Source organism: Phocoena phocoena, chromosome 7 (assembly GCF_963924675.1).
Source record: "Phocoena phocoena chromosome 7, mPhoPho1.1, whole genome shotgun sequence".
NCBI classification, from domain to species: domain Eukaryota; kingdom Metazoa; phylum Chordata; class Mammalia; order Artiodactyla; family Phocoenidae; genus Phocoena; species Phocoena phocoena.
The window spans coordinates 52,904,609-52,928,494 of record NC_089225.1 but is presented as its reverse complement, the minus strand read 5'-3'; the positions used below and the strand labels follow the sequence as shown (position 1 = coordinate 52,928,494).

Here is a 23,886-nt window from a genome sequence, read left to right as displayed (position 1 = left end):
TATATTCTCTTTCAATAGCTCTCCCTCAAAATCTCTCCCCCAACATCTCTCTCCCTCTCCCTCTCGACCATACCACTTACGTGAGAGTAAGTCTGGGGAAGCCTGCTGGAGAAGGAGAGAGCCCACCTGGAACACAGCCAAGTTGTCCCACCAGCTCAGGCCAGTCCCAACTATCAGATCGTTCTTGGCACATGTTTTGTTTTTGTGTTTATGGAGTTTTGTGGATGAATAGAGAAAAGAATAGGAAAATGATGGAAGGATGATATATTTAGTGCCCTCAGAATCATGGGAAATACATTTTTGTTTGAAAACATTATGCCTCCCTGAGGAATAGTCAACTGCCATACATAATTACCACAGGGCAAAGTGTGGTCTGCAGCCCAGTGGTAGGCACAGAGAAGTTTCTTTATTGCATAAATTGATGCTTGGTTTTAAGAACACACAATACACTTTAATTTTTAACTACAACTATTTGCTAGTAACCTACCAGGTGAGTTACTATTTATAAACTAAGCACACTACTAGAGTTTACTGTTTTCTACTAAGAAGCCTGTGACAACTGCCACTATTGCAAAACTCCTGCTGTGCAGTATCATTAATTCTGGTAAAGATGTACAGTGCTGTCCTGAACTGATCGTCATTTTTATTACCGACATTCTTGCTTTCCTCTTCTTTTTTTTTACTTGGTACAGAGAGGAACTTCTCATTCCCTTTTTAAAAATAATACCATTTTAAAATAATTTTAGATTTGCAGAAAAGTTTTGAAGCTACTACAGAGTTCTCATATGCCTCACACCCAGTTTCCCCTTAAATCTTATATTAGCATGATATGACTGTCACAGTGAACTAATATTGATATATTATTGAGCAATTTTTATTGATATAATATTGATAGATTAAAGTCCATATTTTCTTCAGATTTTGTTAGTTTCTACCTAGTATCATTCTTCTTTTCCAGGATCCCATCCGGGATACCGTATTACATTTTGCTGTCATGTCTTTTCTAGGATCCCATCCGGGATACCGTATTACATTTTGCTGTCATGTCTTTTCCAGGATCCCATCCAGGATACCATATTACATTTAGTTGTCATGTCTCCTTAGGCTACTCTTAGCTGTGACGGTTTCTCGGACTTCCCTTGTTTTTGATGACCTTGACAGTTTTGAGGAATACTGGTCAGGTATTTTGTATAACATTCCTCAATTGTAATTTGTCTGATGTTTTTCTCAAGGTTAGTCTGAGGTTATGGTTTTGAGGGAGGAGGACCACTGAGGTAAAGTACCATTCTCATCAACATCCTATCAAGGGTGCATAATATCAGCATGATTTATTACTGTTGATATTGACCTTGATCATCTGCTTTAGGCAGTATTTGCCAACTTTCTCTCCTGTAAAGTTACTTTTTCCCCTTTTCCACACTGTACTTTTGAGAAGGAAGTCGCTAAGCACAGCCCACACTTAAATAGTACAGAGTTAGGGACTTTACTGGTGGTCCAGTGGGTAAGACTCCATGCTCCCAAGGCAGGGGGCCTGGGTTCGATCTCTGGTCAGGGAGCTAGATCCCGCATGCATGCGGCAACAAAGAGTCCAATGCCACAACTAAGAAGTCCGCATGCCGCAATTAAGAGCTGGCATGCTGCAGTGAAGGTCTTGCGTGCCACAACTAAGACCCAGAGCAGCCTAAATAAATAATTTTTTTTTTTTTTAAGAGTAGGGAGTTATGTTCCACCTCCTTGAGGGTGAAAATCTACATAAATTATTTGGAATTCTTCAGCATGGGAAATTTGTCTATTCTCCCTCATTCATTTATTTATTCAATCCTTTACTTACGGTAGTATGAACTCATAGGTATTCATTTTATACTTAGGGTTATAATCCAATACTACTTTATTTTCTTGTTCAAATTGGTCCAACTTGGCCTTTGGAAGTACTTTCAGTCGGCTTCTGAGTCCCTCTGACATACTGCCCCACCTCCCACCCACCAATGTGTGTGTGTGTGTGTGTTTAGTACTTCCTAACTGCCTAGAGCTATGAGATGCTCCAGGCTCATCTTGCATATTCCCTGCCCCAGTTCTAGAAGTAACCATTTCTCCAAGGAGATCTGCTTCCTTTTTATTTTAATTTTTCATATATTTTTGGAGAACTGTATTAGAAACCAAGATCTGGGGCACTGGGTGTGCTTGTTTCTACTGGAGTATCTTTACTTCTAGGCCCTCTCCACTGACACAGGAAGGAAAACTATGTCTGCATACTAACTTGTGTATATGCACGTACCCATAAATATTTATACATATGTAATTTCACCTGTATCTATATTAACCTAAATGTGAGTTCATACTGATGTCTCCAACTCTAATCCATTAAAACATGGACATTCTAGCATCTTCCCTTGCTTAGCTGTAACCTCCCTCTCCAACAGTGAGAAATCAAGTTCCAATCATCTGCCATCTATTTACAGGCATACCTCAGAGATATTGTGGGTTCGGGTCCAGACCATGACAATATAGCAAGTATGGCAATAAAGTGAGTCACATGAATATTTTTGGTTTCCTGGTGCATATAAAAGTTATATGTAGACTATATTGTAGTCTATGAAGTGTGCAATAGCATTATGTCTAAAAAAAACAACGTACACACCTTAATTAAAAAGTACTTTATTGGTAAAAAATGCTAACCATCATATGAGCCTTCAGCAAGTCTAATCTTTTTGCTGGCAGAAGGCCTTGTCTCAAGGCTGACAGCTGATGACTGAGCAGGGTGGTGGCTGCTACAGGCTGGGGTGGCTGTGGCAGTTTCTTAAAATAAGACACCAGTGAAGTCTGTCATATTGACTGACTCATCCTTTCATGAATGATTTCTCTGTAGCACGCAATACTGTTTGATAGTATTTTACCCAGAGTAGAACTTCTTTCATAATTGGAGTCAATCCTCTCAAACCCTACCACTGCTTTATCAACTAAGTGTATGTAATATTCTAAATCCTTTCTTGCCATTTCAACAATCTTCACAGCATCTTCACCAGGAGTAGATTCCACATCAAGAAAGCACCTTCTTTGCTCATTTGTAAGGAGCAACTCCTCATCTGTTCAAGTTTTATTGTGAGATTGCAGCAATTCAGTCACATCCTCAGACTCCACTTCTAATTCTAGTTCTCTTGCTATTTCCACCACATTGTAGTTACTTCCTCCACTGTAGTCTTGAACCCCTCAAAGTCATCCATGAGGGCTGGAATGAACCTATTCCAAACTCCTATGTATGTTGATATTTGACCTCTTCCCATGAATCATGAATGTTCTAAATGGCATCTGAATCCTTTACAGAAGTTTTCAATTTACTTTGCCCAGCTCCATCAGAGGAATCACTATCTATGGCACCTATAGCCTTGTGAAATGTATTTCTTGGGACTTCCCTGGTTGCACAGCAGTTAAGACTCCGTGCTCCCAATGCAGGGGGCCTGGATTTGATCCCTGATCAGGGAACTAGATCCCACATGCGTGCCACAATTAAGGAGCACACATGCCACAACTAAAGAAGCTAGCAAGCTGCAACTAAGGAGCCTGCCTGATGCAACTAAGACCCGGCACAACCAAATAAATAAATATATATTTTTTTAAAAAGACACTGCTTTAAAAAGAAAAAAAGAAACGTATTTCTTAAATAATAAGACTTGAAAGTCGAAATTACTCCTTGATCCATGGGCTGCAGAATGGATACTACAGGCTTGAAAAACAATATAATCTCATTCATCTTCATCAGAGCTCTTGGGTGACCAGGTGCATTGCCAGTGAGCAGTGATATTTTGACAGGAATATTTTTTTTCTGAGCAGTAGGTCTCAACAATGGACTTAAAATAGTCAGTAAGCCATGTTGTCAACAGATGTGCTGTCATTCAGACTTTGTTGTTCCACCTATAGATTAGATTTAGAATGACTCTTAAGGGCCCTAGGATTTTTGGAATGGTAAATGAGCACTGGCTTCAACTTAAAGTCACCAGCTGCATCAGCCTCTAACAGAAGAGTCAGCTTGTTCTTTGAAGCTATGAAGCTAGGCATTGACTTCTCTCTAGCTATGAAAATCCTGGATGGCATCTTCTTCCAATATGAGGCTATTTCACCTACACTGAGACTCTGTCATTTAGTGTAGCCACCTTCATTAATCATTTTAGCTAGATCCTCTGATTAATTTGTTGCAGCTTCTACATCAGCACTTGCTGCTTCGCCCTGCATTTTTGTGTTACAGAGATGGCTTCTTTTCTTAAACCTCATGAACAACCTCTGCTAGCTTCAAACTTTTCTTCTGCAGCTTCCTCACCTCTCTCAGCTTTCACAGAATTAAAAAGACTTAAGGGCTTGCTCTGGCTCAGGCTTTGGCTTACGGGAATGTTGTGGCTGGTTTGATCTTATATCCAGACCACTGAAACTTTCTCCATATCAGCAATAAGGCAGTTTTGCTTTCCTATCATTCGTGTGTTCACTGCAGTAGCACTTTTTTTTTTTTTTTTGCAGTACACGGGCCTCTCACTGTTGTGGCCTCTCCCATTGTGGAGCACAGGCTCCGGACGTGCAGGCCCAGCGGCCATGGCTCACGGGCCCAGCCGCTCCGTGGCATGTGGGATCTTCCTGGACCGGGGCACAAACCCGTGTCCCCTGCATCGGCAGGCGGACTCTCAACCACTGCGCCACCAGGGAAGCCCTGCAGTAGCGCTTTTAATTTCCTTCAAGAACTTTTCCTTTGCATTCACAACCTGGCTAACTGTTTGGCACAAGAGGCTTATCTAGGCTTTCGACATGCCTTCCTCACTAAGCTTAATCATTTCTAGCTTTTGATTATAAATGAGAGACGTGCAGTTCATCCTTTCACTTGAACACTTAGAGTCCACTGTAGGATTATTAATCGGCCTAATTTCAATATTGTTGCACCTCAGGGAATAGGGAGGCTCAAGGAAAGGAAGAGAGACGGGGATAGCTAGTCAGTGGAGCAGTCAGAACACACAAAACATTTACTGATTCAGATCACCATCTTATATGGGTGAATTTGTGGCACCCCAAAACAATTACAATAGTAACATCAAAGATCACTGATCACAGATCACCATAACAAATATTATAATAGTGAAAAAGTTTGAAATATTGTGAGAATTACCAAAATGTGACACAGAGACACAGAGTAAGCAAATGCTGTTGGAAAAATGGCACCAACAGACTTGCTCAACGCAGGGTTGCCACAAACTTTCAATCTGTAAAAAAACACAGTATCTACAAAGTGCAATAAAGCAAAGCACAATAAAATGAGGTATGCCTGTATGTAAGTGCTCAATTTCAGTATACATGTACAGTGGTTTCAGAACAGTTAACCCATTCACCATGGCAGAAACTTTATCAACTACAGTACAACGCTTATGTGCAGTTCCTTTTGCCTTCAGTCTTAAGCAATTCCACTCATTTCCAAGTTAAGCACCTTTTTCCCATCCCCTTCAATGAAGTTGTTTCATACATTTGTAATATACAGTTAGATTCTCTTGATACATTCTGTATTCCATCCTGAAACCTCCAACCTCCTAAATGACTTTTTAATTTGCATACTTAAGATTCACTCTGTTACAAAGTCCTATGGGTCTTGACAAAAGCATAGTGCTATGTACCTAACTTTATAGTATCATACAGAATAATTTCACTGCTCTAAAAAAATCCCCTATGCTTCACCTATTTAGCCCATTATCACTCCCAAACCCTGGCAACCACTGATTTGTTTACTGGCTCTATAGTCTTGCCTTTTCCAAAATGTCATGTAACTGGAAACATACAGTATGTAGCCTTTTCAGACAGGCTTCTTTCAGTAAGCATACACATTTACGATTCACCTACATCTTTGCACAGCTTGATACCGCATTCCCTTTTATTGTTGAACAGTATTCTATAGTATGGATGTACCAGAGTTTGTTTATCCCTTCATCTATTGAAGGACTTCTTCACTATTTCCAGTTTTGAGCAATTATGAATAAAGCTGCTATGAACATTCATACACAGATTTCTGTGTAGACATAAGTTTTTATACCAGTTGGGTAAATACCTCAGAACATGATGGCTGTATCATATGGTAAAACTAAGTTTAGCTTTATAGGAAAATGTTTCATTCCTAAACGAAAAAATTTCAGGAGAAAGAACTTTTTGTATCTTTAATTGACAATACATGGAAAAAAACCCTGAGTTAATGTCAGATTTACATCACTGTAACTGGTTCTTTAAAATTATTAGTTAATAGTATTAAAACTATATAAACACTTATCTCCATCTAGTGGCTACCAAAGAGTAGATATATAAAGTGAAATACCAATTTCAGAAACTTATGTTGACTGTTTACCACAGCACTGTTAGTTATAGCAAAATCAAAAACAAACTGAAAACAAAGTGAATATCCAATAATAGAGAGGTAGCTGAGTAAAGTACTTCATTATGGGCTATTATGAGCTTTCCCTCCCTCCCCTCAAATAAAGAAACGGAAGGAAAAGAAACAAATTAGAGCAGTGGTTCTCAACTCTGGCTGCACATTAAGAATCAGCTGGGAACTTTCAAAAGGTTCGTATGTCTGAGCCCCACTCCCAGAGACTCTTCTTTAGTCTATAGTGGATCCCAGGCACAGATATTATTTTAAGGGGGATACAATGATTCTAATGTGCAAAGTTGAGTACTACTGAATCAGAACTACTAGAGAGCACCTGGAGGTATTACTGAGGTAGAGAGCAGCAAAAAGTGATCCCATTTGGTAAAGCAAACAATGATCAAAATCAAGGAAGAAAGAAAGGGGGAGAGGGGAGAAGGAGGGGAAACCTGATATGAACATATAATTGTAGTATGTTTGTATATGATTATATAAATACAGAGGAAAGCACAAGAATATACCAAGCAAGCTGTAAGCATGGGTCATGGAAGGAGAAAAAAATAATATGGATTAAAAATATTTATATTAATCCCGTGTACATAACATTGCATACATATGCAAGCACATGTGTGCATAATGATATCTGGGATAAAAAGAGATCCCAGATACTAATTTGCAGGGATATTCATGATACATTGTTAAGTGTTTTAAAAAGGAAGCTGTACCCCAATGTTCATAGCAGCATTTATAACAGCCAAGATACAGAAGCAACCTAAGTGTCCACTGACAGATGAAATGGATAAAGAAGTATACATACACACACACACACAGAATAATATTCAGCCATAAAAAAATGAAATCTTGACATATGCAACAATATGGATGGATCTAGAAGGTACTGTGTTAAAGTGAAGTAAGTCAGAGAAAGACAAATAACTGTATGACCTCATAAGTGGAATGTAAAAAAACAAAACAAAATGAAACAGAATCATAGATACAGAGAACAAATGGGTGGTTGCCAGAGGGAAGGGGAGTGGGGAGTGGGAGGTAAAATAGCTGAAGGGGATTAAGAGGCACAAACCTTCAGTTATAAAATAAATAAGGCAGTGGGATGTTATATATAGCATAAGGAATCTGGTCAATAATATTGTAGTAACTTTGTATGGGGGCAGATGGTTACTAGACTTAAAATGATCATTTCATAATTTATGCAAATATCAAATTACTATGTAGTACACCTAAAACTAACATAATATTGTACACTAACTATATTTCAATTTTCTTAAAAAAGGAAGCATGGGACTGCCCTGGCAGTCCAGTGGTTAAGGCTCCGTGCTTCCAATGCAGGGGGCACAGGTTCGATCTCTGGTCGGAGAACTAAGATCCCACATGCCGCGCTGGGCAGGCCAAAAGTTAAAAAAAAAAAAAAAAAAAAAAAAAGGAAGCAAACTGTACAGTATTATATACAGTAAAATTTTATTTCAGGAAAAACAAATAGAAACAAAATGTATTCATGTGAAACAAGAAAGCCTGTTTATAATGGTTTATCCTGGAGGGGTGAGATTTAAATGGGAAGGTAGGAAGAGATGACAAGCTTTGCTTTCATACAGTTTTGTATGATATGTTAAGCATATTTTTCTTAATGTCTTGGATTGGTATCAGTGGGTCTTATTTATGGAACAAATAACCAAAACATAACATACATTTATGGGCTGTATTTTTTTTTTTTTTTGAAATATACCACATCACAGATGACTGACTTGAATGACAGATGCAGCACCATCCCTCAAAAATGAACAAATTTACAATCAGAGCAACCAACATAAAAAGTATTCTATCCATGAGATCTGCTTTCTAATTTAAGTGAAAAGAAATTCAATTAGTTTCTATTTAGTTGAGAGAATAAGAATTTCACAAGTTAACACAGCAAAATTTACATAATTTATAAAATAATAACAGATGCAACAGCCATAAATACATAGGACTAATGCACTATACGCATTCCAATGTCACAAGTAGATCGGTCCTACCTAAAACAGAGCAAGTCTACAGCTGTGCCTGATTCCAAGCAAATGTAAGAATATAAAAGAGGCTAATTTATGATAGAATCAAACCCTAAAGCAGCAAAAAGATGTGTCAGGGAATAAGAAGCAGTTAAAGATATAAACAGCATCCTTTTCCATAATAAGAGAAATGCTCATTAAAATTAGACCAGATACCACTTCTTTTCACCTACCAGATAAGCAAAAATACAAAAGTTTGACAACATATTCTAATGACAAGTACGCAGGGAAATTGATACTATGACACATTGTTGATGGGAATGCAAAATGGTACAACCCCGTAAGGGTAATTTGCCAATATCTAGCAAAATTACACGTGTTTACCCTTTGACCCAGCAATCCCACATCTAGAAATCTATCTTACAGATACATTATCAAAATACAAAAAGATACATGCACAAAGATATTCATTGCAGTACAACTTATATAACAAAAGACTGGATATTACCCAAATGTCCAATAATAGAAGACCATCTGAAGAAACTATGGGGGGGTGGTATTGTGGGGAATCTACTATACAGGTAGAAAAAAGAATAAAGAACATCTCTATACACTGCATGATGGGTTCTCCAGGATATAATGTTAAGTGAAAAAAGCAAGGTAGAAGAATTATACATAGTATGTTATCATTTACCTAAGAAGGGGACACTGGGGATGTAACTATTTTTATGTCTCAATATATATATATCCCCAACCCCCTTTCTTATGTAAATTATTAAAAAAATAAAAGGATAAACCTCAAATTAAACTGTACTATTAAATAGCAAAATAAACAGCTCCCTCCACAACTAACAACAATAAGAGGTCAACCAAATCCTGATCTATGCCAGCTCCTGCTTGGACTACCCCACTTTCCAAACGAAATCTTAAAGGATGGGTACTGTGGACAGCTACTATTTCTATCTACCTAGTATCTACTGTCCCATCTGCTAACAGCAGGACTCAATTTTTGCTTAGAGAATCATACCATCACCCCCACTTTTGATTCATATGACTGGAGTGGGGCTGACCTTATAACTAGGCTAGACTAATAGAGACACACCAAGGATTTTTGTTTCAGCTACTGGAAAAGAAGTATTCTTTTCATTCTGGTTTAAAAATAAATAAATAACACTTTCCAAACACATTGAATATCCCTTCTATCTTGTACCTTGTACCTCAATCAATCAATCATCAGTCTATTAATTCTTATTTTGCAACTATCCTCATAACTGTCCCTTTCTATCTCCAGGCTACCAACTTGGGGGAGTAGGGGACGGGAGGGACTTAACTCTGCTCAATTTGCTTCAAATATGAAGAAATAGTAAAGAGCTTGTTGATTAACAGCCCATACTCCACCATTTACTACTGTATAATCTCAGACAAATTTCTTAACCTAAATTTAGGCATCTTTATCTGGAATACTACCATCTATCTCATGGGTCTATCAGGACAGATAAGTCAATATACAGAATGTGTTTAGCATAGTTTTGGTTACACAGTTAACATACAAAAATATATATCATCATCATCATCATCATCATCATCCCCCAAAATTCATACCTTTAGACCCAGACCCAAAATACAGACAAGGTTTTGTATATACAATATTCATAATAATTTTTAAAAACTGTAAAACTTAAGTCCAATTATGATGGGATGATTAAATTATAGAATAAAAGTAGTAATAGCCAATGCTTATAAACACTTATTATGTGCCAAGCACTCTAAGTGTTTTAAATGTACTAATACATTCAATCTTCACAACAACCCTATGAGGTAGGCAGTACAATAATCCCTTTTTAACTATGTGGAAACCAATGTAGAGAGAAGTTCAGTAAACTACTCCAGGCAATGGAGTGGCTGCAATATGAACTTGGCAGTAAGGCTCCAGAGTCCATGATGATAACCACTACCTGCTACCTCTCCAACGAAGTAAAGCCTTTAAAAATCATAGTTACCAGGAGTTTTAATAATAATATAGGGATATGTTTATGCTAAAATGTTGAGCAAGAAGACATGAAACCAAATTGTACTACGCAGTATCATCTGTAATGTACGTGTCTTTTGGATGGTGGGATTAGGGATAAAATTCATCCTTCTTTATGTTTTTCTGTACCATATAACTTCTACGATTAAATGTAGTATATTTAAGATAAGAAAATAATTTCCAAAATAAATTTGCTCTATATTAAGCATCTAAACTCTCACTTGAAACAATTATGCTGGATTTCAGTCATATCTATCTGATAAGCCTTAATGAATCAAGGTCTAACATCCTGACTTCTATACCTAGATGGCTAGTAAAAACAAATAATGGGGTATAGTAATCAGGAGACAAAGATAGAAGGAATTGCAGAGGGAGTCTTTTCATATAGAAAATTTGATAACTACAAAAAGGCATTATCAACATATAAATAAGAGTACTAATCACAGAGTAGAAATCTGTTGCATTCAGAGAGAAAAGCGTTTGTCCTTAAATTTTTACCTAATGATGTAAAATATTTGATTAGAGGACTTGTAAAGTACTGTATGTTATAAATTCAAAATACTCTACATGTTATGTTACTAGACTAGAAATCTTGGGAGAACATCCCTCATACACAAAGATAAAGGCAAAATAAGAAAGAAGCAACTATAGAATGCTTACATTTACAACACAGATGGGAAATAATGCAAGAAGACAAAAGGTATCTGACAAATAAAGCAGAGGACTGGACTGAGATTAAATTGTGTCTGTATTATTGCTAAATAGTACCTCAGGTGTGGGCCCTGCTTTATGTGTTAATAATATTATAATACATAATATCAGATGTAAATGAGCAGAGTAATCAGAGGCAGTGAGACATATGACTCTGTAATTTTTATCTTGAGTGATGTATGAAAATGGGATCTCAAACAGGTTCTAGGGGTCAAACAGATCTCTTTGGGAAGGGAGTGAGTTATAAATAAAAGGAATATGCAAATCTGAATGGTCCAGAATCCCACTGGCATGGCCATAACCAACATAAATAAACCAAACGCTCATGAATCTATTATTACCTCACCTGTCACCACTGCAGCATGCAAGAACCGGGACTAGGAGAGAGCGGAGCCCATTATCCTGATGGCTTCTGGGAATTGCCTCTGTTTGCTAGCAATCATGTCTGCCTGATCCCTCAATTGTTGTTCCTGTGCCCTGGCTACTACCAAAAAAGATCAAACCTTCCAAAAAGTAGTAAGATTTAGGACAGTGAGTCAATAACTTTGCACACTACTGACATTCAAATATATGATTGTGAACATAACTGGTTCCTAAGCATTGCTTATCAAATTTTATACTTAGCCTGGGTGAGCAACATCTCCCACTCTCATTAGCAACTATTCCAAACCTCAGGTGGCATTCTTTTCACTCAGCAGAACTCACGTTTTACTTAGCCCTGAAAACTGAAGCAACTGAGTGATCACCTGAACTTCCCACTTCCCCTGTGCCTAATGGAACTCACCTCTATCTCCATCCACTCTTTCCCTCTTCCCTCCAGTCTCCTCAGGGAAGGAGGTGGCCATTCTCCTATTCAAGACAATACTACCTAACCTCCTCTGGATACTTTGCTTAATCAATTCCTTAGAAAACTGTTTTTGTTCTATCTCACTTGGGAGTGGGAGGCAACAGATAAAAACAATTTCTGAAAGCAGTATTAACTAAGCTTTTTTTCTTAGTTCCTAAGGTTGCCAACAAACAAACAAACCGAACTGTACATCAAACTGGTTACACTACCTCCCCCAAAAAGACTGCTCTCAAGTGACTTCAGAACACAGAGCTTTTGACTATACAGCCTTAGTAGAATTACCGAAGCACAAAATGATCTGTAAACAATTTTAAATTTTTTAAACTTAATTCAATGATTTCATTGTTTAACATAATATCTAGGTTGGTATTTGAAGCTATTTACTTTGAAAGAAAAAGTAATTTTCTTACATATGATGTATTGTGCTTGAGTAGGAGAATATTCTCAATCCTAGGACACGTATATTGAAGTATTTAGGAGTAAAGTGTCATGATGTCTATAACTTACTTCATTTAGTAGAGACAGACAGAGAGGGAAAGAACAAATAAAGAAAAATGTTAACTAGGGGAGGATTATAGTGGTACATGGGAATTTATAATACTATTCCTTTAGCTTTTCTGTATGTTTGAAATTTTTCATAAGAATAAACAGCATGTGTGAAATTAACTCATTTTGGTTTAAAAAAAAAGCATTTATATACATATATACTCAGAAAAAGATTTGTAAGGATACAGCCTAGGTTAGGAAATCTGATAGTAAAAATATAATATTATTTTCATATTTTTGATTATATGTGCTTTCTAAGTTTCTATAATAAAAATTTAATGTTTCTGTAATAACAGAAATTTTAACTTTATATATTATAATAACAAATATAAGTAAGTATCTAATCAAGATTGCAGACTGAGCACACAGGCTTTTGTCTCCATTCCTTCTAAAAAACCACTGAAATAAAAGTAGAGAAATACATAAAGAAATATTTCCCCAAGAATATAGAAAAAGGATGGAGTTGTGGAAGAGAGTTTCACCAACCAACAAATAAGAAATGTCAATAAAATTTCCAAAAGATTGGAGGAGATGGAGACATGCTGAAAATGAAAGAAAGTCATAAAAGCTGCAACCACTTATGTATTATGAGAAAGTTTACAGAAAGGAAGAATTGATCTCTCCGTTAGAAGAATGTCAACTCTGGGCTCAGAATCAGTCAGTGAGGCACAGGATAGGAGTCATAAGTATTAAGTGACTCTGAAAACAGAGTAATTAATCAAAAGTCTATATACAGAACTTCACTACTCAGCACCCCAATTCCCTCCCCAACTTTGACTGACAGAGCACTCAGATAATTTGACATTTACCTCACAGAGGAAAAACAGACTATCTTTCTCCAGAGGAACTGAACAAGTCAGTCGGAGAGCACTGGGGTTTCTAACTGAGTGTTAACATCTGGGGGCCCAAACAGAGTAGTCTGCAGTCCTCCCACCAAAATCTAAGTCTGACAGTCGACACACCTCATCCATACTCACGCTAAAGAGAATTACTAGCATCAAACCTACTTAGACCTCAGCAGGGTAAACCCAAATTAACTACCCAGACCACCTTTCCAGGAGAGTCAAGGATTATCAGGCAAATGAGGAAAACTAACAACATGAAAGACTAACTTAAATTTCTAATTCAGAAGGATAAAGGATAATTGAGAAAGAGAGACATTCAGAAAGATTTGAGAAAAAATTCTACAGACAAAGTAAGACCAAGATATTGAAGAGAAGAAACCTCTAAGCATGTAAAGCAAAAAGAATACATGATATAAAAAGACATAACTGATGAACCTAGTGGTAGGGCAGGAATAAAGATGCAGACGTTGAGAATGGACTTGAGAACACAGGGGGAAGGGGAGGTTGGGACGTAGTGAGAGAGTAGCATTGACATATATATACTACCAAATATAAAATAGATAGCTAGTGGGAGGCAGCCACATAGCACAGGGAGATCAGTTCAGGGCTTTGTGTCCACTTAGAGGGGTGGGATACGGAGGGTGGGAGGGAGACGCAAGAGGGACGGGATATGGGGATGTATGTATGCATATAGCTGATTCACTTTGCTGTACAGCAGAAACTAACACAACATTGCAAAGCAATTATACTCCAATAAAGATGTATAAAAAACAAGACATAAAAGATTAAAAGATCAATCCAAGAGATCCAATATCCAAGTAGTGAGAGTCCCACCAAAAGAGAATAAAGAAAATATAAGGAGAAAAGTATTATAATAGTTTTCTATTGCTGTTTCACAAATTACCAAAAATTCAGTGGCTTAAAACAACATTTATTATCTCACACAGTTTCTGAGGGTCAGGAACCTGGGAGCAGCTTAGCTGATGGTTCTGGCTCAGCATCTCTCATGAGATCGCTATCAAACTAACAGCTGGGCAGTATTCATCTGAAAACTTGAATGGGGCTGGCAGTTTCACATCCAAGTTCACTCACATGACTGTTGGCCAGAGGCCTCAGTCCCTAACCACATAGGCCTTTCCATAGGGCTGCTCACAACATGGCAGTTGGCTTTCCCCAGAATGAGCAATCCAAGAGAAAGAAAAGCCGTCAAGAGAGAAGCCATAGTATCTTTCATAACCTAATCTCAGAAATGACACACTATCACTTCTGCCATATCCCAGTGATCATGTCTACCAATTCTGGCACAATGTCAGAGAAGACTACACAGGGCATAGATACTAAGAGGTATGGATCATTGAGGATCATCTTGGAAGATGGCTATACCAGTTATCAAGAAAAATCATAGGAAAAAATTTCCTCAGAGCTTCTGATACATGAATCTTCAGACCGAAAAGGTCCATTAAGTACTAAGGAGAATGAAAAAAGATCCACCTAGATACATATCATAAAACTTCAGATCTCTAAAGATCAAACAATTATAAAAGTGTCACAGGAAAGGGGAAAAAATGCTCACCCACAAATGAATAAGAATCAAACTACCACCATACTTCTTATCAAATTAATGGCAAAAGACAAGGGAGTATTGCTTTAACAGTTGTAACAGAAAATGTGTATCAACGGGGAATTTTATGTTCATCCAAATTAACAATCAAGCATGAGAGCAAACCAGAGTTCCATCTGGAAATTTAAAGAATCAGAAAGTTTAGCTTCCAGCACAAGCATTATTGGGAATACACTTGAGGCTGCACTCCAATAAACAAGACTCCCAGAAAGACATAAGATGCAGGAAACCCCAGATAAACATGATAAGAGGAAAATCCTAAGGTAATGGCTGCAGAGCATGCCTACAGAGCAAATGGACCAGACTGGAATAGAATTCCATGCAAAGGACAGTATGATTGAGTGGGCAGAATAATAGGGATATCATAAAGGCATATTAGTTCGAAAAAAAGGCAGTTGGAAACTTCAGGAGAAACAAAAGACAATATAACAAAGTAATGGCTCAAACAGAAATGAATAAAGGATGGTATGGTTTTAGCAATTGCAAGACTGTGAGAAAAGAGGCTATATACTAAATACAATCTCCTTAAAGTGCACTAGGAGTCAGGCCAGTGGACTCAAAAAAAAAAAAAGTAAATGAATACTAGGTTATTTTTTAGCCCTGTATTCAACAACATTCAAACAGTTATCTTAACTGTTTTTCAACATATAGAATAAACCTTTGGATGGAAGACTTGACTGCAACTGCAAAACAAAATGTTGGCAACCTTAATTTAAAAGAAAAGAAGTAACTAATAAAATGCAGAGGGTAGAGATAAGGAAAAGAAAAATGAAAACTAAGGGTGGTTACTAGTTCATTTTATATGAAGAGATATGAAAAACTGGCTATAGATAGAACACTTAATAGAACACTTAATTGTAACACTTATTACAATTATCTTTAATCTGTAAAAACCAAAAAATATAAATAATTATTAATTTTTGGAAAGAAGGAAAAGAAAACACAATGGAAAAAGTGAAAGCAGTGTCAATGAACTAAATCCTCATATTTCTTATCAGAAAGTCAACTGAACCAAACGTAAAATAGATAGCTAGTGGGAAGCAGCCGCATAACACAGGGAGATCAGCTCGGTGCTTTATGACCACCTAGAGGGGTGGGATAGGGAGGGTGGGAGGGAGGGAGACGCAAGAGGGAAGAGATATGGAGACATATGTATATGTATAACTGATTCACTTTGTTATAAGGCAGAAACTAAAACACTATTGTAAAGCAATTATACTCCAATAAAGATGTTAAAAAAAAAAAGTCAACTGATAGCAAGTTAATCCAATAAGCAGAATTTAGTATACTTTACATCAAAGTTATGTCTTGAACATAAACTCTACTGTTGATGGTTTAGAACACATTATGCTAAATCTGGACTGACCCTCCTCTTCACACCTCTTGTGAACATTAGTTATATATTGAACAGTAGTTAATATATATATATAACTCTAGTTACATGTGCTTATGTGCATGAGACTGTATTTGCATGTCTGAATGCACATATGTGTATATATTTTAACTAAAGGCACAACTTCAGTGTATTTTCTTTCAGCATTTTTGTCTAAAAGTTAAAAGAGAGAGAGAGAGAAATCAATGAAATGCAAGTAATAGTCAGGGAAGGGAGTATCCTGGTTAACTGAAGCCTGAGATTAATTAAGATTTAATCTATTTTTCCTATGTGTGTAAAAGATTACTCATAGCAATCTACCATCACACAGGAAAATAGCATCCTCTCTCATTGTACAAATGCTAATGCTAACCCTAATGGAAGTGAGAAGTGCATCTGATTTTAAGAAACAGTGAAGGGGTGGGCAGCAGGAAGAGACACGGAAAGTATCTGAAAACTATTTTAAGGATCTTAGAATAATTTCTCAGGAAAAAATCAGAATAAGTAAATTCACAATGATGAACCTCACAAATCTAAAGGACAGTTTAACAGAAGAAAGCAGCAGGAGAATACTGTATTACTACCATCAGGAAGAACTTTCTAACAACTGTAGCTACTCAACAACAGAATGGACTGTCTATAATAAAGGTCTGATCTTCCATCACTCTATTGTTTAAATAAAGACCAGAAATCATCTGTTTGCAATGTTAAAAACTGGTGGATGATTGGACTAGATAATCCCTAAGGTAATTGTAACTGTAAGTATGAGAGTTCTAAACTAATAAATTTTGACTTACCAACATCCATTGCAGTTTCCATGAAGCTTTTCTGTCGTGAAGCAAATTCTGCAAGCAATTTCTGCTGCCTCTCTCTGGCCTTTTGTCGTCTAGATTAAACAGAAATAAAGTGATAAGTACCAGACGTGCTTAAGACATACCTACTATCTTTCAGGGGTATATAATGTACGAAAGGCCCCCCCGCACACAGTTAAGAACAACCAATTTTCTGTACTATGTATTAAATTTCAGGTAAAATTTTATTGTCCTTAAAAGGATTCTGCTGCTTTAAAATAGTTTGACAATCATTGGGCTTAAATAGGTAAAAATAAAAGCCACGATTTACTTTAAAATGTGAAATAATAATTAAAGTAGATAGAAAATTTGGATGTCCAACAACACAATTTCCTAAATATATCTCAGTTCATAGCAAGAGCAAGAAGAGTTTTAGCTAGGAATCCACAATTTAACCCCAGGTACAAATAACAGCAAACTCATTGCTAGAAGAAATTATTATGTTAAGCTATGAACAGAATCTAAAAGATAAGAATAGTCAGATTTAGGGGACCTCCCTGGTGGTCCAGTGGTTAAGAATCCACCTTCCAGTGCAGGGGACGCGGGTTCGATCCCTGGTTGGGGAACTAAGATCCCACATGCTGCGGGACCTTAGCATGTGGGAGCAACTGAGCCCACGCGTTCTGGAACCCACACGCCACAACTAGCGAGAAGCCCGCACACCACAACAAAAGATCCAATGTGCCGAAACTAAGACCTGATGCAGCAAAAATTAATTTATTAATTAATTATTTTTAAAAAGAATAGTCAGATTTACTGTTACCTTAAAAACAGGTCTCTTCCTAAAATAGAAATAGCAATAAGCCAGGAAGTTTTCCAGTTTCTACCAGGAAATATTCCAAGTTTGGTTTATTTTGTTTAAAGTAAAAGAATATGAAAGAGTCTCAAATACAAGATAAAGATAAAACTATATTCCAAATCTAAGCATAAATATTCCTTTGGATTAGTTCACTTTATTCTATTTATTAATTATCCCTTATCTACTTCCAAAGAGCATTTTAATTTGAGGCTAGTTGAAAAAGAAAAAAAATGACTATAACATAAGTATAAGAAAATAAAAGTAAACTAATAAAGACAGGAGATAGGCTTCCCTACATTTAAAGATGCTAGAAATACTAATAAGCATAAAATTCTACCCCCAGCAAGGTAAGGTTCATATAGTAATTCAAAACAAGAGAGGAGGGAGAGGAAGAAGAAAAAGGTTAAAAGGTAAGTTATACATTAACTCATTGGGAGAGACAAACTTTTTACTTGAACTAAACTCAAAAAGGGATTTATCATAGCCCATGATACAAAGGACATTAAAAACATAATGGATGAAAAAAAAACCCATAATGGATGGAGTATACTACAGCAGTTTCTTTTAGTGACCATTTATTATATCTATATACTACAAAAGAATTTTATTAAACTGAGACTCTACGTAGTAATTTCTATGGGAAACATAAAAGAATTCTGCTATTAATCTGAAATGATTCAAGGATATAGAATTTAGAAGAATGGAATGCTGATGGTAATTTTTAGATTATTCACACATCCACTCTGACCCATTTAGTGGAGACAATCACAAACATCTATAAAATCAAGTACTGTGGTCCAGCTTACCATAAAAAGTTACATATTTTTGCCAATAAAGTTCAAGAGATTTTTAACACTCCTTTTCTAACATTTATTTTAAATGTAAGTTAGGGCCCACTTAAGAAAACTCACTGTATTACCTATTTTATAAATATAACTCTTATTTTTTATATTATATTTTATATTTTAAGCCAATATATTATTATCCAGGTTGATCACTCACCCTACTCATCAAAGTGGACTCCCAATGACATTAGCCATTTCAAAAAATTAAAAACCACTCCTGGGCTTCCCTGGTGGTGCAGTGGTTGAGAGTCCGCCTGCCAATGCAGGGTACGCAGGTTCGTGACCCGGTCCAGGAAGATCCCACATGCCGCGAAGCAGCTGGGTCCGTGAGCCGTGGCCGCTGGGCCTGCGCATCCGGAGCCTGTGCTCCGCAACGGGAGAGGCCACAACAGTGAGAGGCCGGCGTACAGCAAAAAAAAAAAAAAAAACCACTCCTGCACTCTCTTTCCTTCCTGAACGTGGAAGGTGGCACAGTGGCCTAGGACAGGGTGTCAAGACCCAACGGCCCGGCACAGGAAGGCATTCGTGTGGGGGAAAGTTACAAGAAATTGGTTACATACAAGGGAAGTAATCAAAAATTAATACATATTAAGGATTATAGGGGCCAGGTTTCTCACTATGGGAGGAGAGAGTTACAATTATGAAAAGAAGGAAAAGAAGAATAAATCCTATGGTGCTGGATTAGAATTGGGATTATCAGGTTGAACTCACATAGTTTTTAATAACTCTCTCTCCCCTCCCTTTATCTGCCTCCCATACACACACATTTTTGCCCACTAAGAGGGTCTGTGAATGAGCTCATTAGAATGAGCACATGGACTGTAGTTTCTAAAGAAGATTCTTTACTAAAAGGAACTCTTTGGAGAAATGGCTAATACCAAACACAAGATGAACCTGGGCTATCTTCTTGGCCCAGAAAATAATTGAAAATGCTCAAAGAATGGTGGGGAGAAATCCAAAGAACACAGAAACCAGCTTGAAGGGACTCCCACTGGTCAAATCTAGAACAATTTGAGCATCAAAATGATTAATGAGCATGAAATTATAACCCATAAAATAAAATAGGAATCCATAACTCCAAACTGATATAAGTAAATAAATGAATAAACTGAAAGTTGATGGAGAACAGGATATTGCAACATCTCAAAGTATCTCCCCACAAATTACATATTAATTACAAAGGGGGAAAAAAAAAAGAGAGGAAAGTTACTAAGGGTAACTTGACAGTGAAGAAGTCTAACAGACACCCTCATAATCAAGTGATCAAAGTTAATCACCAGTAATTAAACAAATTAAAATCATGTGACACCTGATAGGATGCAGTCAAAAGAAAACAGCAACACTTCCTTTTTTTTTTTTTTGGCCAGGCCACCGCAACTTGCAGGATCTTAGTTCCCCAACCAGGGATTGAACCCGGGTCATGGCAGTGAAAGCCCGGAATACTAACCACTAGGCCACCAGGCAACTCCCCAGCAACACTTCCTTGATATTCCTCTCAAAGGTGCATCATCGGAATCCAATAGGAATCGGAATCCTCTCAATAGGAAAGGAGACAAGCCCAAGTTGAGGGACATTCTACAGTGTCTATTGCTCTATAATCTTCAAAAGTGCCAAGGTCAAGAAAATAAAGGAAAAACTGAGGAAACTATTCCATGCTGAAGGAGACCAAAGAGACATGACAACAAAATGCAATGAGTGATTCTGGACTGGATCTTTTTGCTCTGAGACACGTTACTGGGACAACTGTCAAAACTTGGGATCTAAGGATTTTATCGTACTAAATAAAATGTTGATTCCCTTATTTTGAAAGGTGTATTCTGATTAGGTAAGAAAACGACCTTATTCCTAAAAAACACACACTAAAGTATTCCAGGGTAAAGCAACTTACTCTGAAATGATCCAGGAAGTTCTTTGTATTATCCTTGAAACATTTCTGTAAGTTTGAGATTTCTTCAAAATAAAAAGGTTTTAAAAATTAAACCCATCCTCAAAGGACAAAAATTTGTCATCAAGGAAGAAATGGAAACAAACAAAAATGTGCCGTAGATGCTCAAAGACGTATGAGACCTCCAAAAATGTTTAATAATAATAGCACTGATAGAATATGTGTTTGGTCTCCTATACTACTCCTTTGTAAACTTATAATAAACTTATAAGTTTCAGTATGTTTCTTTAATTAAAACAATGAGCTACGCACTCTACAGCTCACCTTTAAATACATACATGTACATTTACATTTAGAATACATATGGCTGTCACCATATGTATTCTAAATGTAAATGATAACTCAAGCATGCTAAATGCACAAGCACTGACTATCTTTGATTCCATTTACCTTACAAACTAATCAGCTATGATTATAGCTGATAAACATCCAGGTGATTAGCCTCAGATGGCCAAAAGTGGGGATGGGGGGGTGGTAATATAAAATCTTCAACTGTACCATACATTAGTTTAAAGCATTAAAAATAAAAATTACCTTTCTTCTTTGTCCAGTGTTTTCTTCTCTGCAGCAGTGATCTTTTTGGGTGGTACAGGAGGGGTCACTTTTCTACATATCTCTTCAATGATGCGTTTGTTCATTCTGCTTTGCAATGCAGCTTTTAGTAAAATTCTTTCTACTGCAGTTATACCATCTCCATGACTATACTTAGGTATATCTGGTTGGATTAAAATTTCTATGTCATCAAGCCAGGGAGGATAGTAGGAGTTTTGTTTTCCTGAGAGTTTGTGGTGAAGTTTAATTAACAAAGACAATATGCTTTCTTTAATTTCCAAAATGGCTGTAGTTAACTGTGGAGCTGAACCAGGTGCAGACCATTTATTTGAAGTTTTAGGACGAACCACCTGATTTGCTTCACTGCTATTGCGATTGATGATCTCCTGAAACTTCTTTCTACGCTCTGCTACTAAGCTGAAAACTTGAGCTGTACCAGAATTCTACCATTCAAAAGAGAAAGAAAAAGAAAAATCAAGAGAAGTTATTCAAGTGTCAAGTTCAAAACCATATTAGTACTACATTTTCAAAAGGGAATGTTCAAAGTTTCATCCAAAGATTTATTTATTTAATAGATTTGCTCTTTAAGTAAATCTGTCTCTTCACTTCTCTCAAATATACTTAGTCCCCCTCAACCTGGAAACGATCGAGGAGAAAGGCAATTAGCCACAGTAACACCTGTTTTACAACCTCCTGGGCCTACCTACCAGGGAAAATAGACAAAGCTTGAGTAGTTTCTACAGCCATATTAAAGAGGAATCATAAACAAAGTCCTTCATCAGATTAAAAGAATAAAAGCTATTCTATCCAACATTCATCAAGAATACTATACTCTTTACCAACTTCTAGAAGACCATGATATCTTCCACTTAAGAAAATTATAAATTAATTTTTTACCAAATTAATGAATCTGAACTGCTAATTAATTTCATTTTTAAGGAACTTCAAAAGTTTGAAAATTAATTCTAACACAAATGCTTTAAGTTACTAAAGTGAAATATAAAGATGAAAAATCAAACTAATCTCTTTCATATTTAAATATCACTACAATTTGTTATTTGAACAGATTTTTTAAAACTATTTCTCTCAATAATTTATCTTCAAACTAGCCTTTTCTGCTAAAGCAGTCAAACTGCATTAGGGCTCTTAGAAATCATCTTTTAATTAAGATACAAGCTAGTTTAATGGATTTCATTAATTTTTTTTAAGCAAGCATAGAAAGGATACTTCAATCAGTTGAGCTTTTTATGAGCTAAATTATAACATACATTATTTTTTTTTTTAACATCCAAGCTGTTTTTCAATGTACTCTGTATCAGCATTAGAGGCAAAGGCTGCTGCTTATAGATTCCAATATTTTAATCAAAATTCTTTATGGTGTTCACAGCAAAAACATATTGTCAAAGACAAAGAAAGTTCCTATAAATGGACTCTTCAAGAAATGTCTGAGTCAATGTTCTTTACTTGCAAAAATCTGTATTGTAGGAATTAGAGGTATTTAAATTTAGTTACTTGCCCTGTCATATCAAGATTTTTCATTTCTGCTTTCTATAAATTAATTAAGCTACATGCAATGAGAGAGCTGACTTTCAAAATGCGTCCAAATACACAATATATGGAGTTTAAGATTTTTGTGGGCTTATTTTATCAAAGTTAATTAACTGCCATAGGAGAAAAAAAAAAAAGTTGTGAATGGGCATGCCACCAGCAACTAAAGATTAAATTTATTTTGATTTAGGGAACATTCACTTTTAAGATGTTAGTAACAATGCTAAATGTAAACAGACTGAAATGTGCCGCTTATAATTGGCCCAAAATACTAACACTACTAAGAAAAACCCACTATTAAATATGCAGTATTATTTTTTAAGTTCAATAATATGAATTTTCTTTAAAATTAAGCCGAAATTACTGCGTTTAAAAAACACACACACATTGAACATTTTTTAATCTAATCATATTAATTAAACACACACATATACACACAAATACTTCAGCATTTGTCCCCATTTCCAGTTAAAGCCATATTGCTAGTTAATGCAAATATTATATACTTCTACCTCTCTTTGAAGAACTTTAGGCCGACGTGAACTCTGGCAGATTAAAGGAAAAAGATGGGTGAGGCAAAAGTTGCTTAGATATATCAGAGGAAATAAAAGACAATTTAAAATTATCTACAACCACATTTATTTTTCTTTTGGATATGATAGGATGATCTAAATGACACAACCCAACATAATAAAGTCTTTCTTTTTTTTTGTTCTCTCTTTTACACTTACTTGTAAGGAACCCAAGCTATCAGAGCTGGTACTTGCAGGTGAGTCTCTCTTCACTTCTGGAGCAGTCTCTGGAACTCTCACTCTAACATAATTTATAAAGTGTCGCATATTTGATACTAAGTTACTACCAGGAAACCAACTGTCATGACAACGTTCTGGTCCACCTGCTGATGCCTAAAACATAAACATAATGAATATCAAACCTTGCCAATCTGGTCTAAGGTACAATGGAAATGTAACAAGCCCAAATAATAGTCTATTG

At 36.4% G+C, this 23,886-nt stretch overlaps 1 protein-coding gene across 1 annotated transcript in view; it reads right to left on the bottom strand.

The window, feature by feature from the left end:
• Positions 1 to 23,886, bottom strand: part of UBR3 (ubiquitin protein ligase E3 component n-recognin 3) — a 223,531-nt gene that overhangs the window by 81,092 nt on the left and 118,553 nt on the right. Inside the window, exons 22-24 of the mRNA XM_065880145.1 lie at positions 23,625 to 23,798; positions 21,328 to 21,788; positions 17,151 to 17,239 (exon numbers count right to left, since the gene is read on the bottom strand). Coding sequence (XP_065736217.1) covers positions 17,151 to 17,239; positions 21,328 to 21,788; positions 23,625 to 23,798 — 724 coding nt within the window. The remainder of the gene's footprint in view (positions 1 to 17,150; positions 17,240 to 21,327; positions 21,789 to 23,624; positions 23,799 to 23,886) is intronic.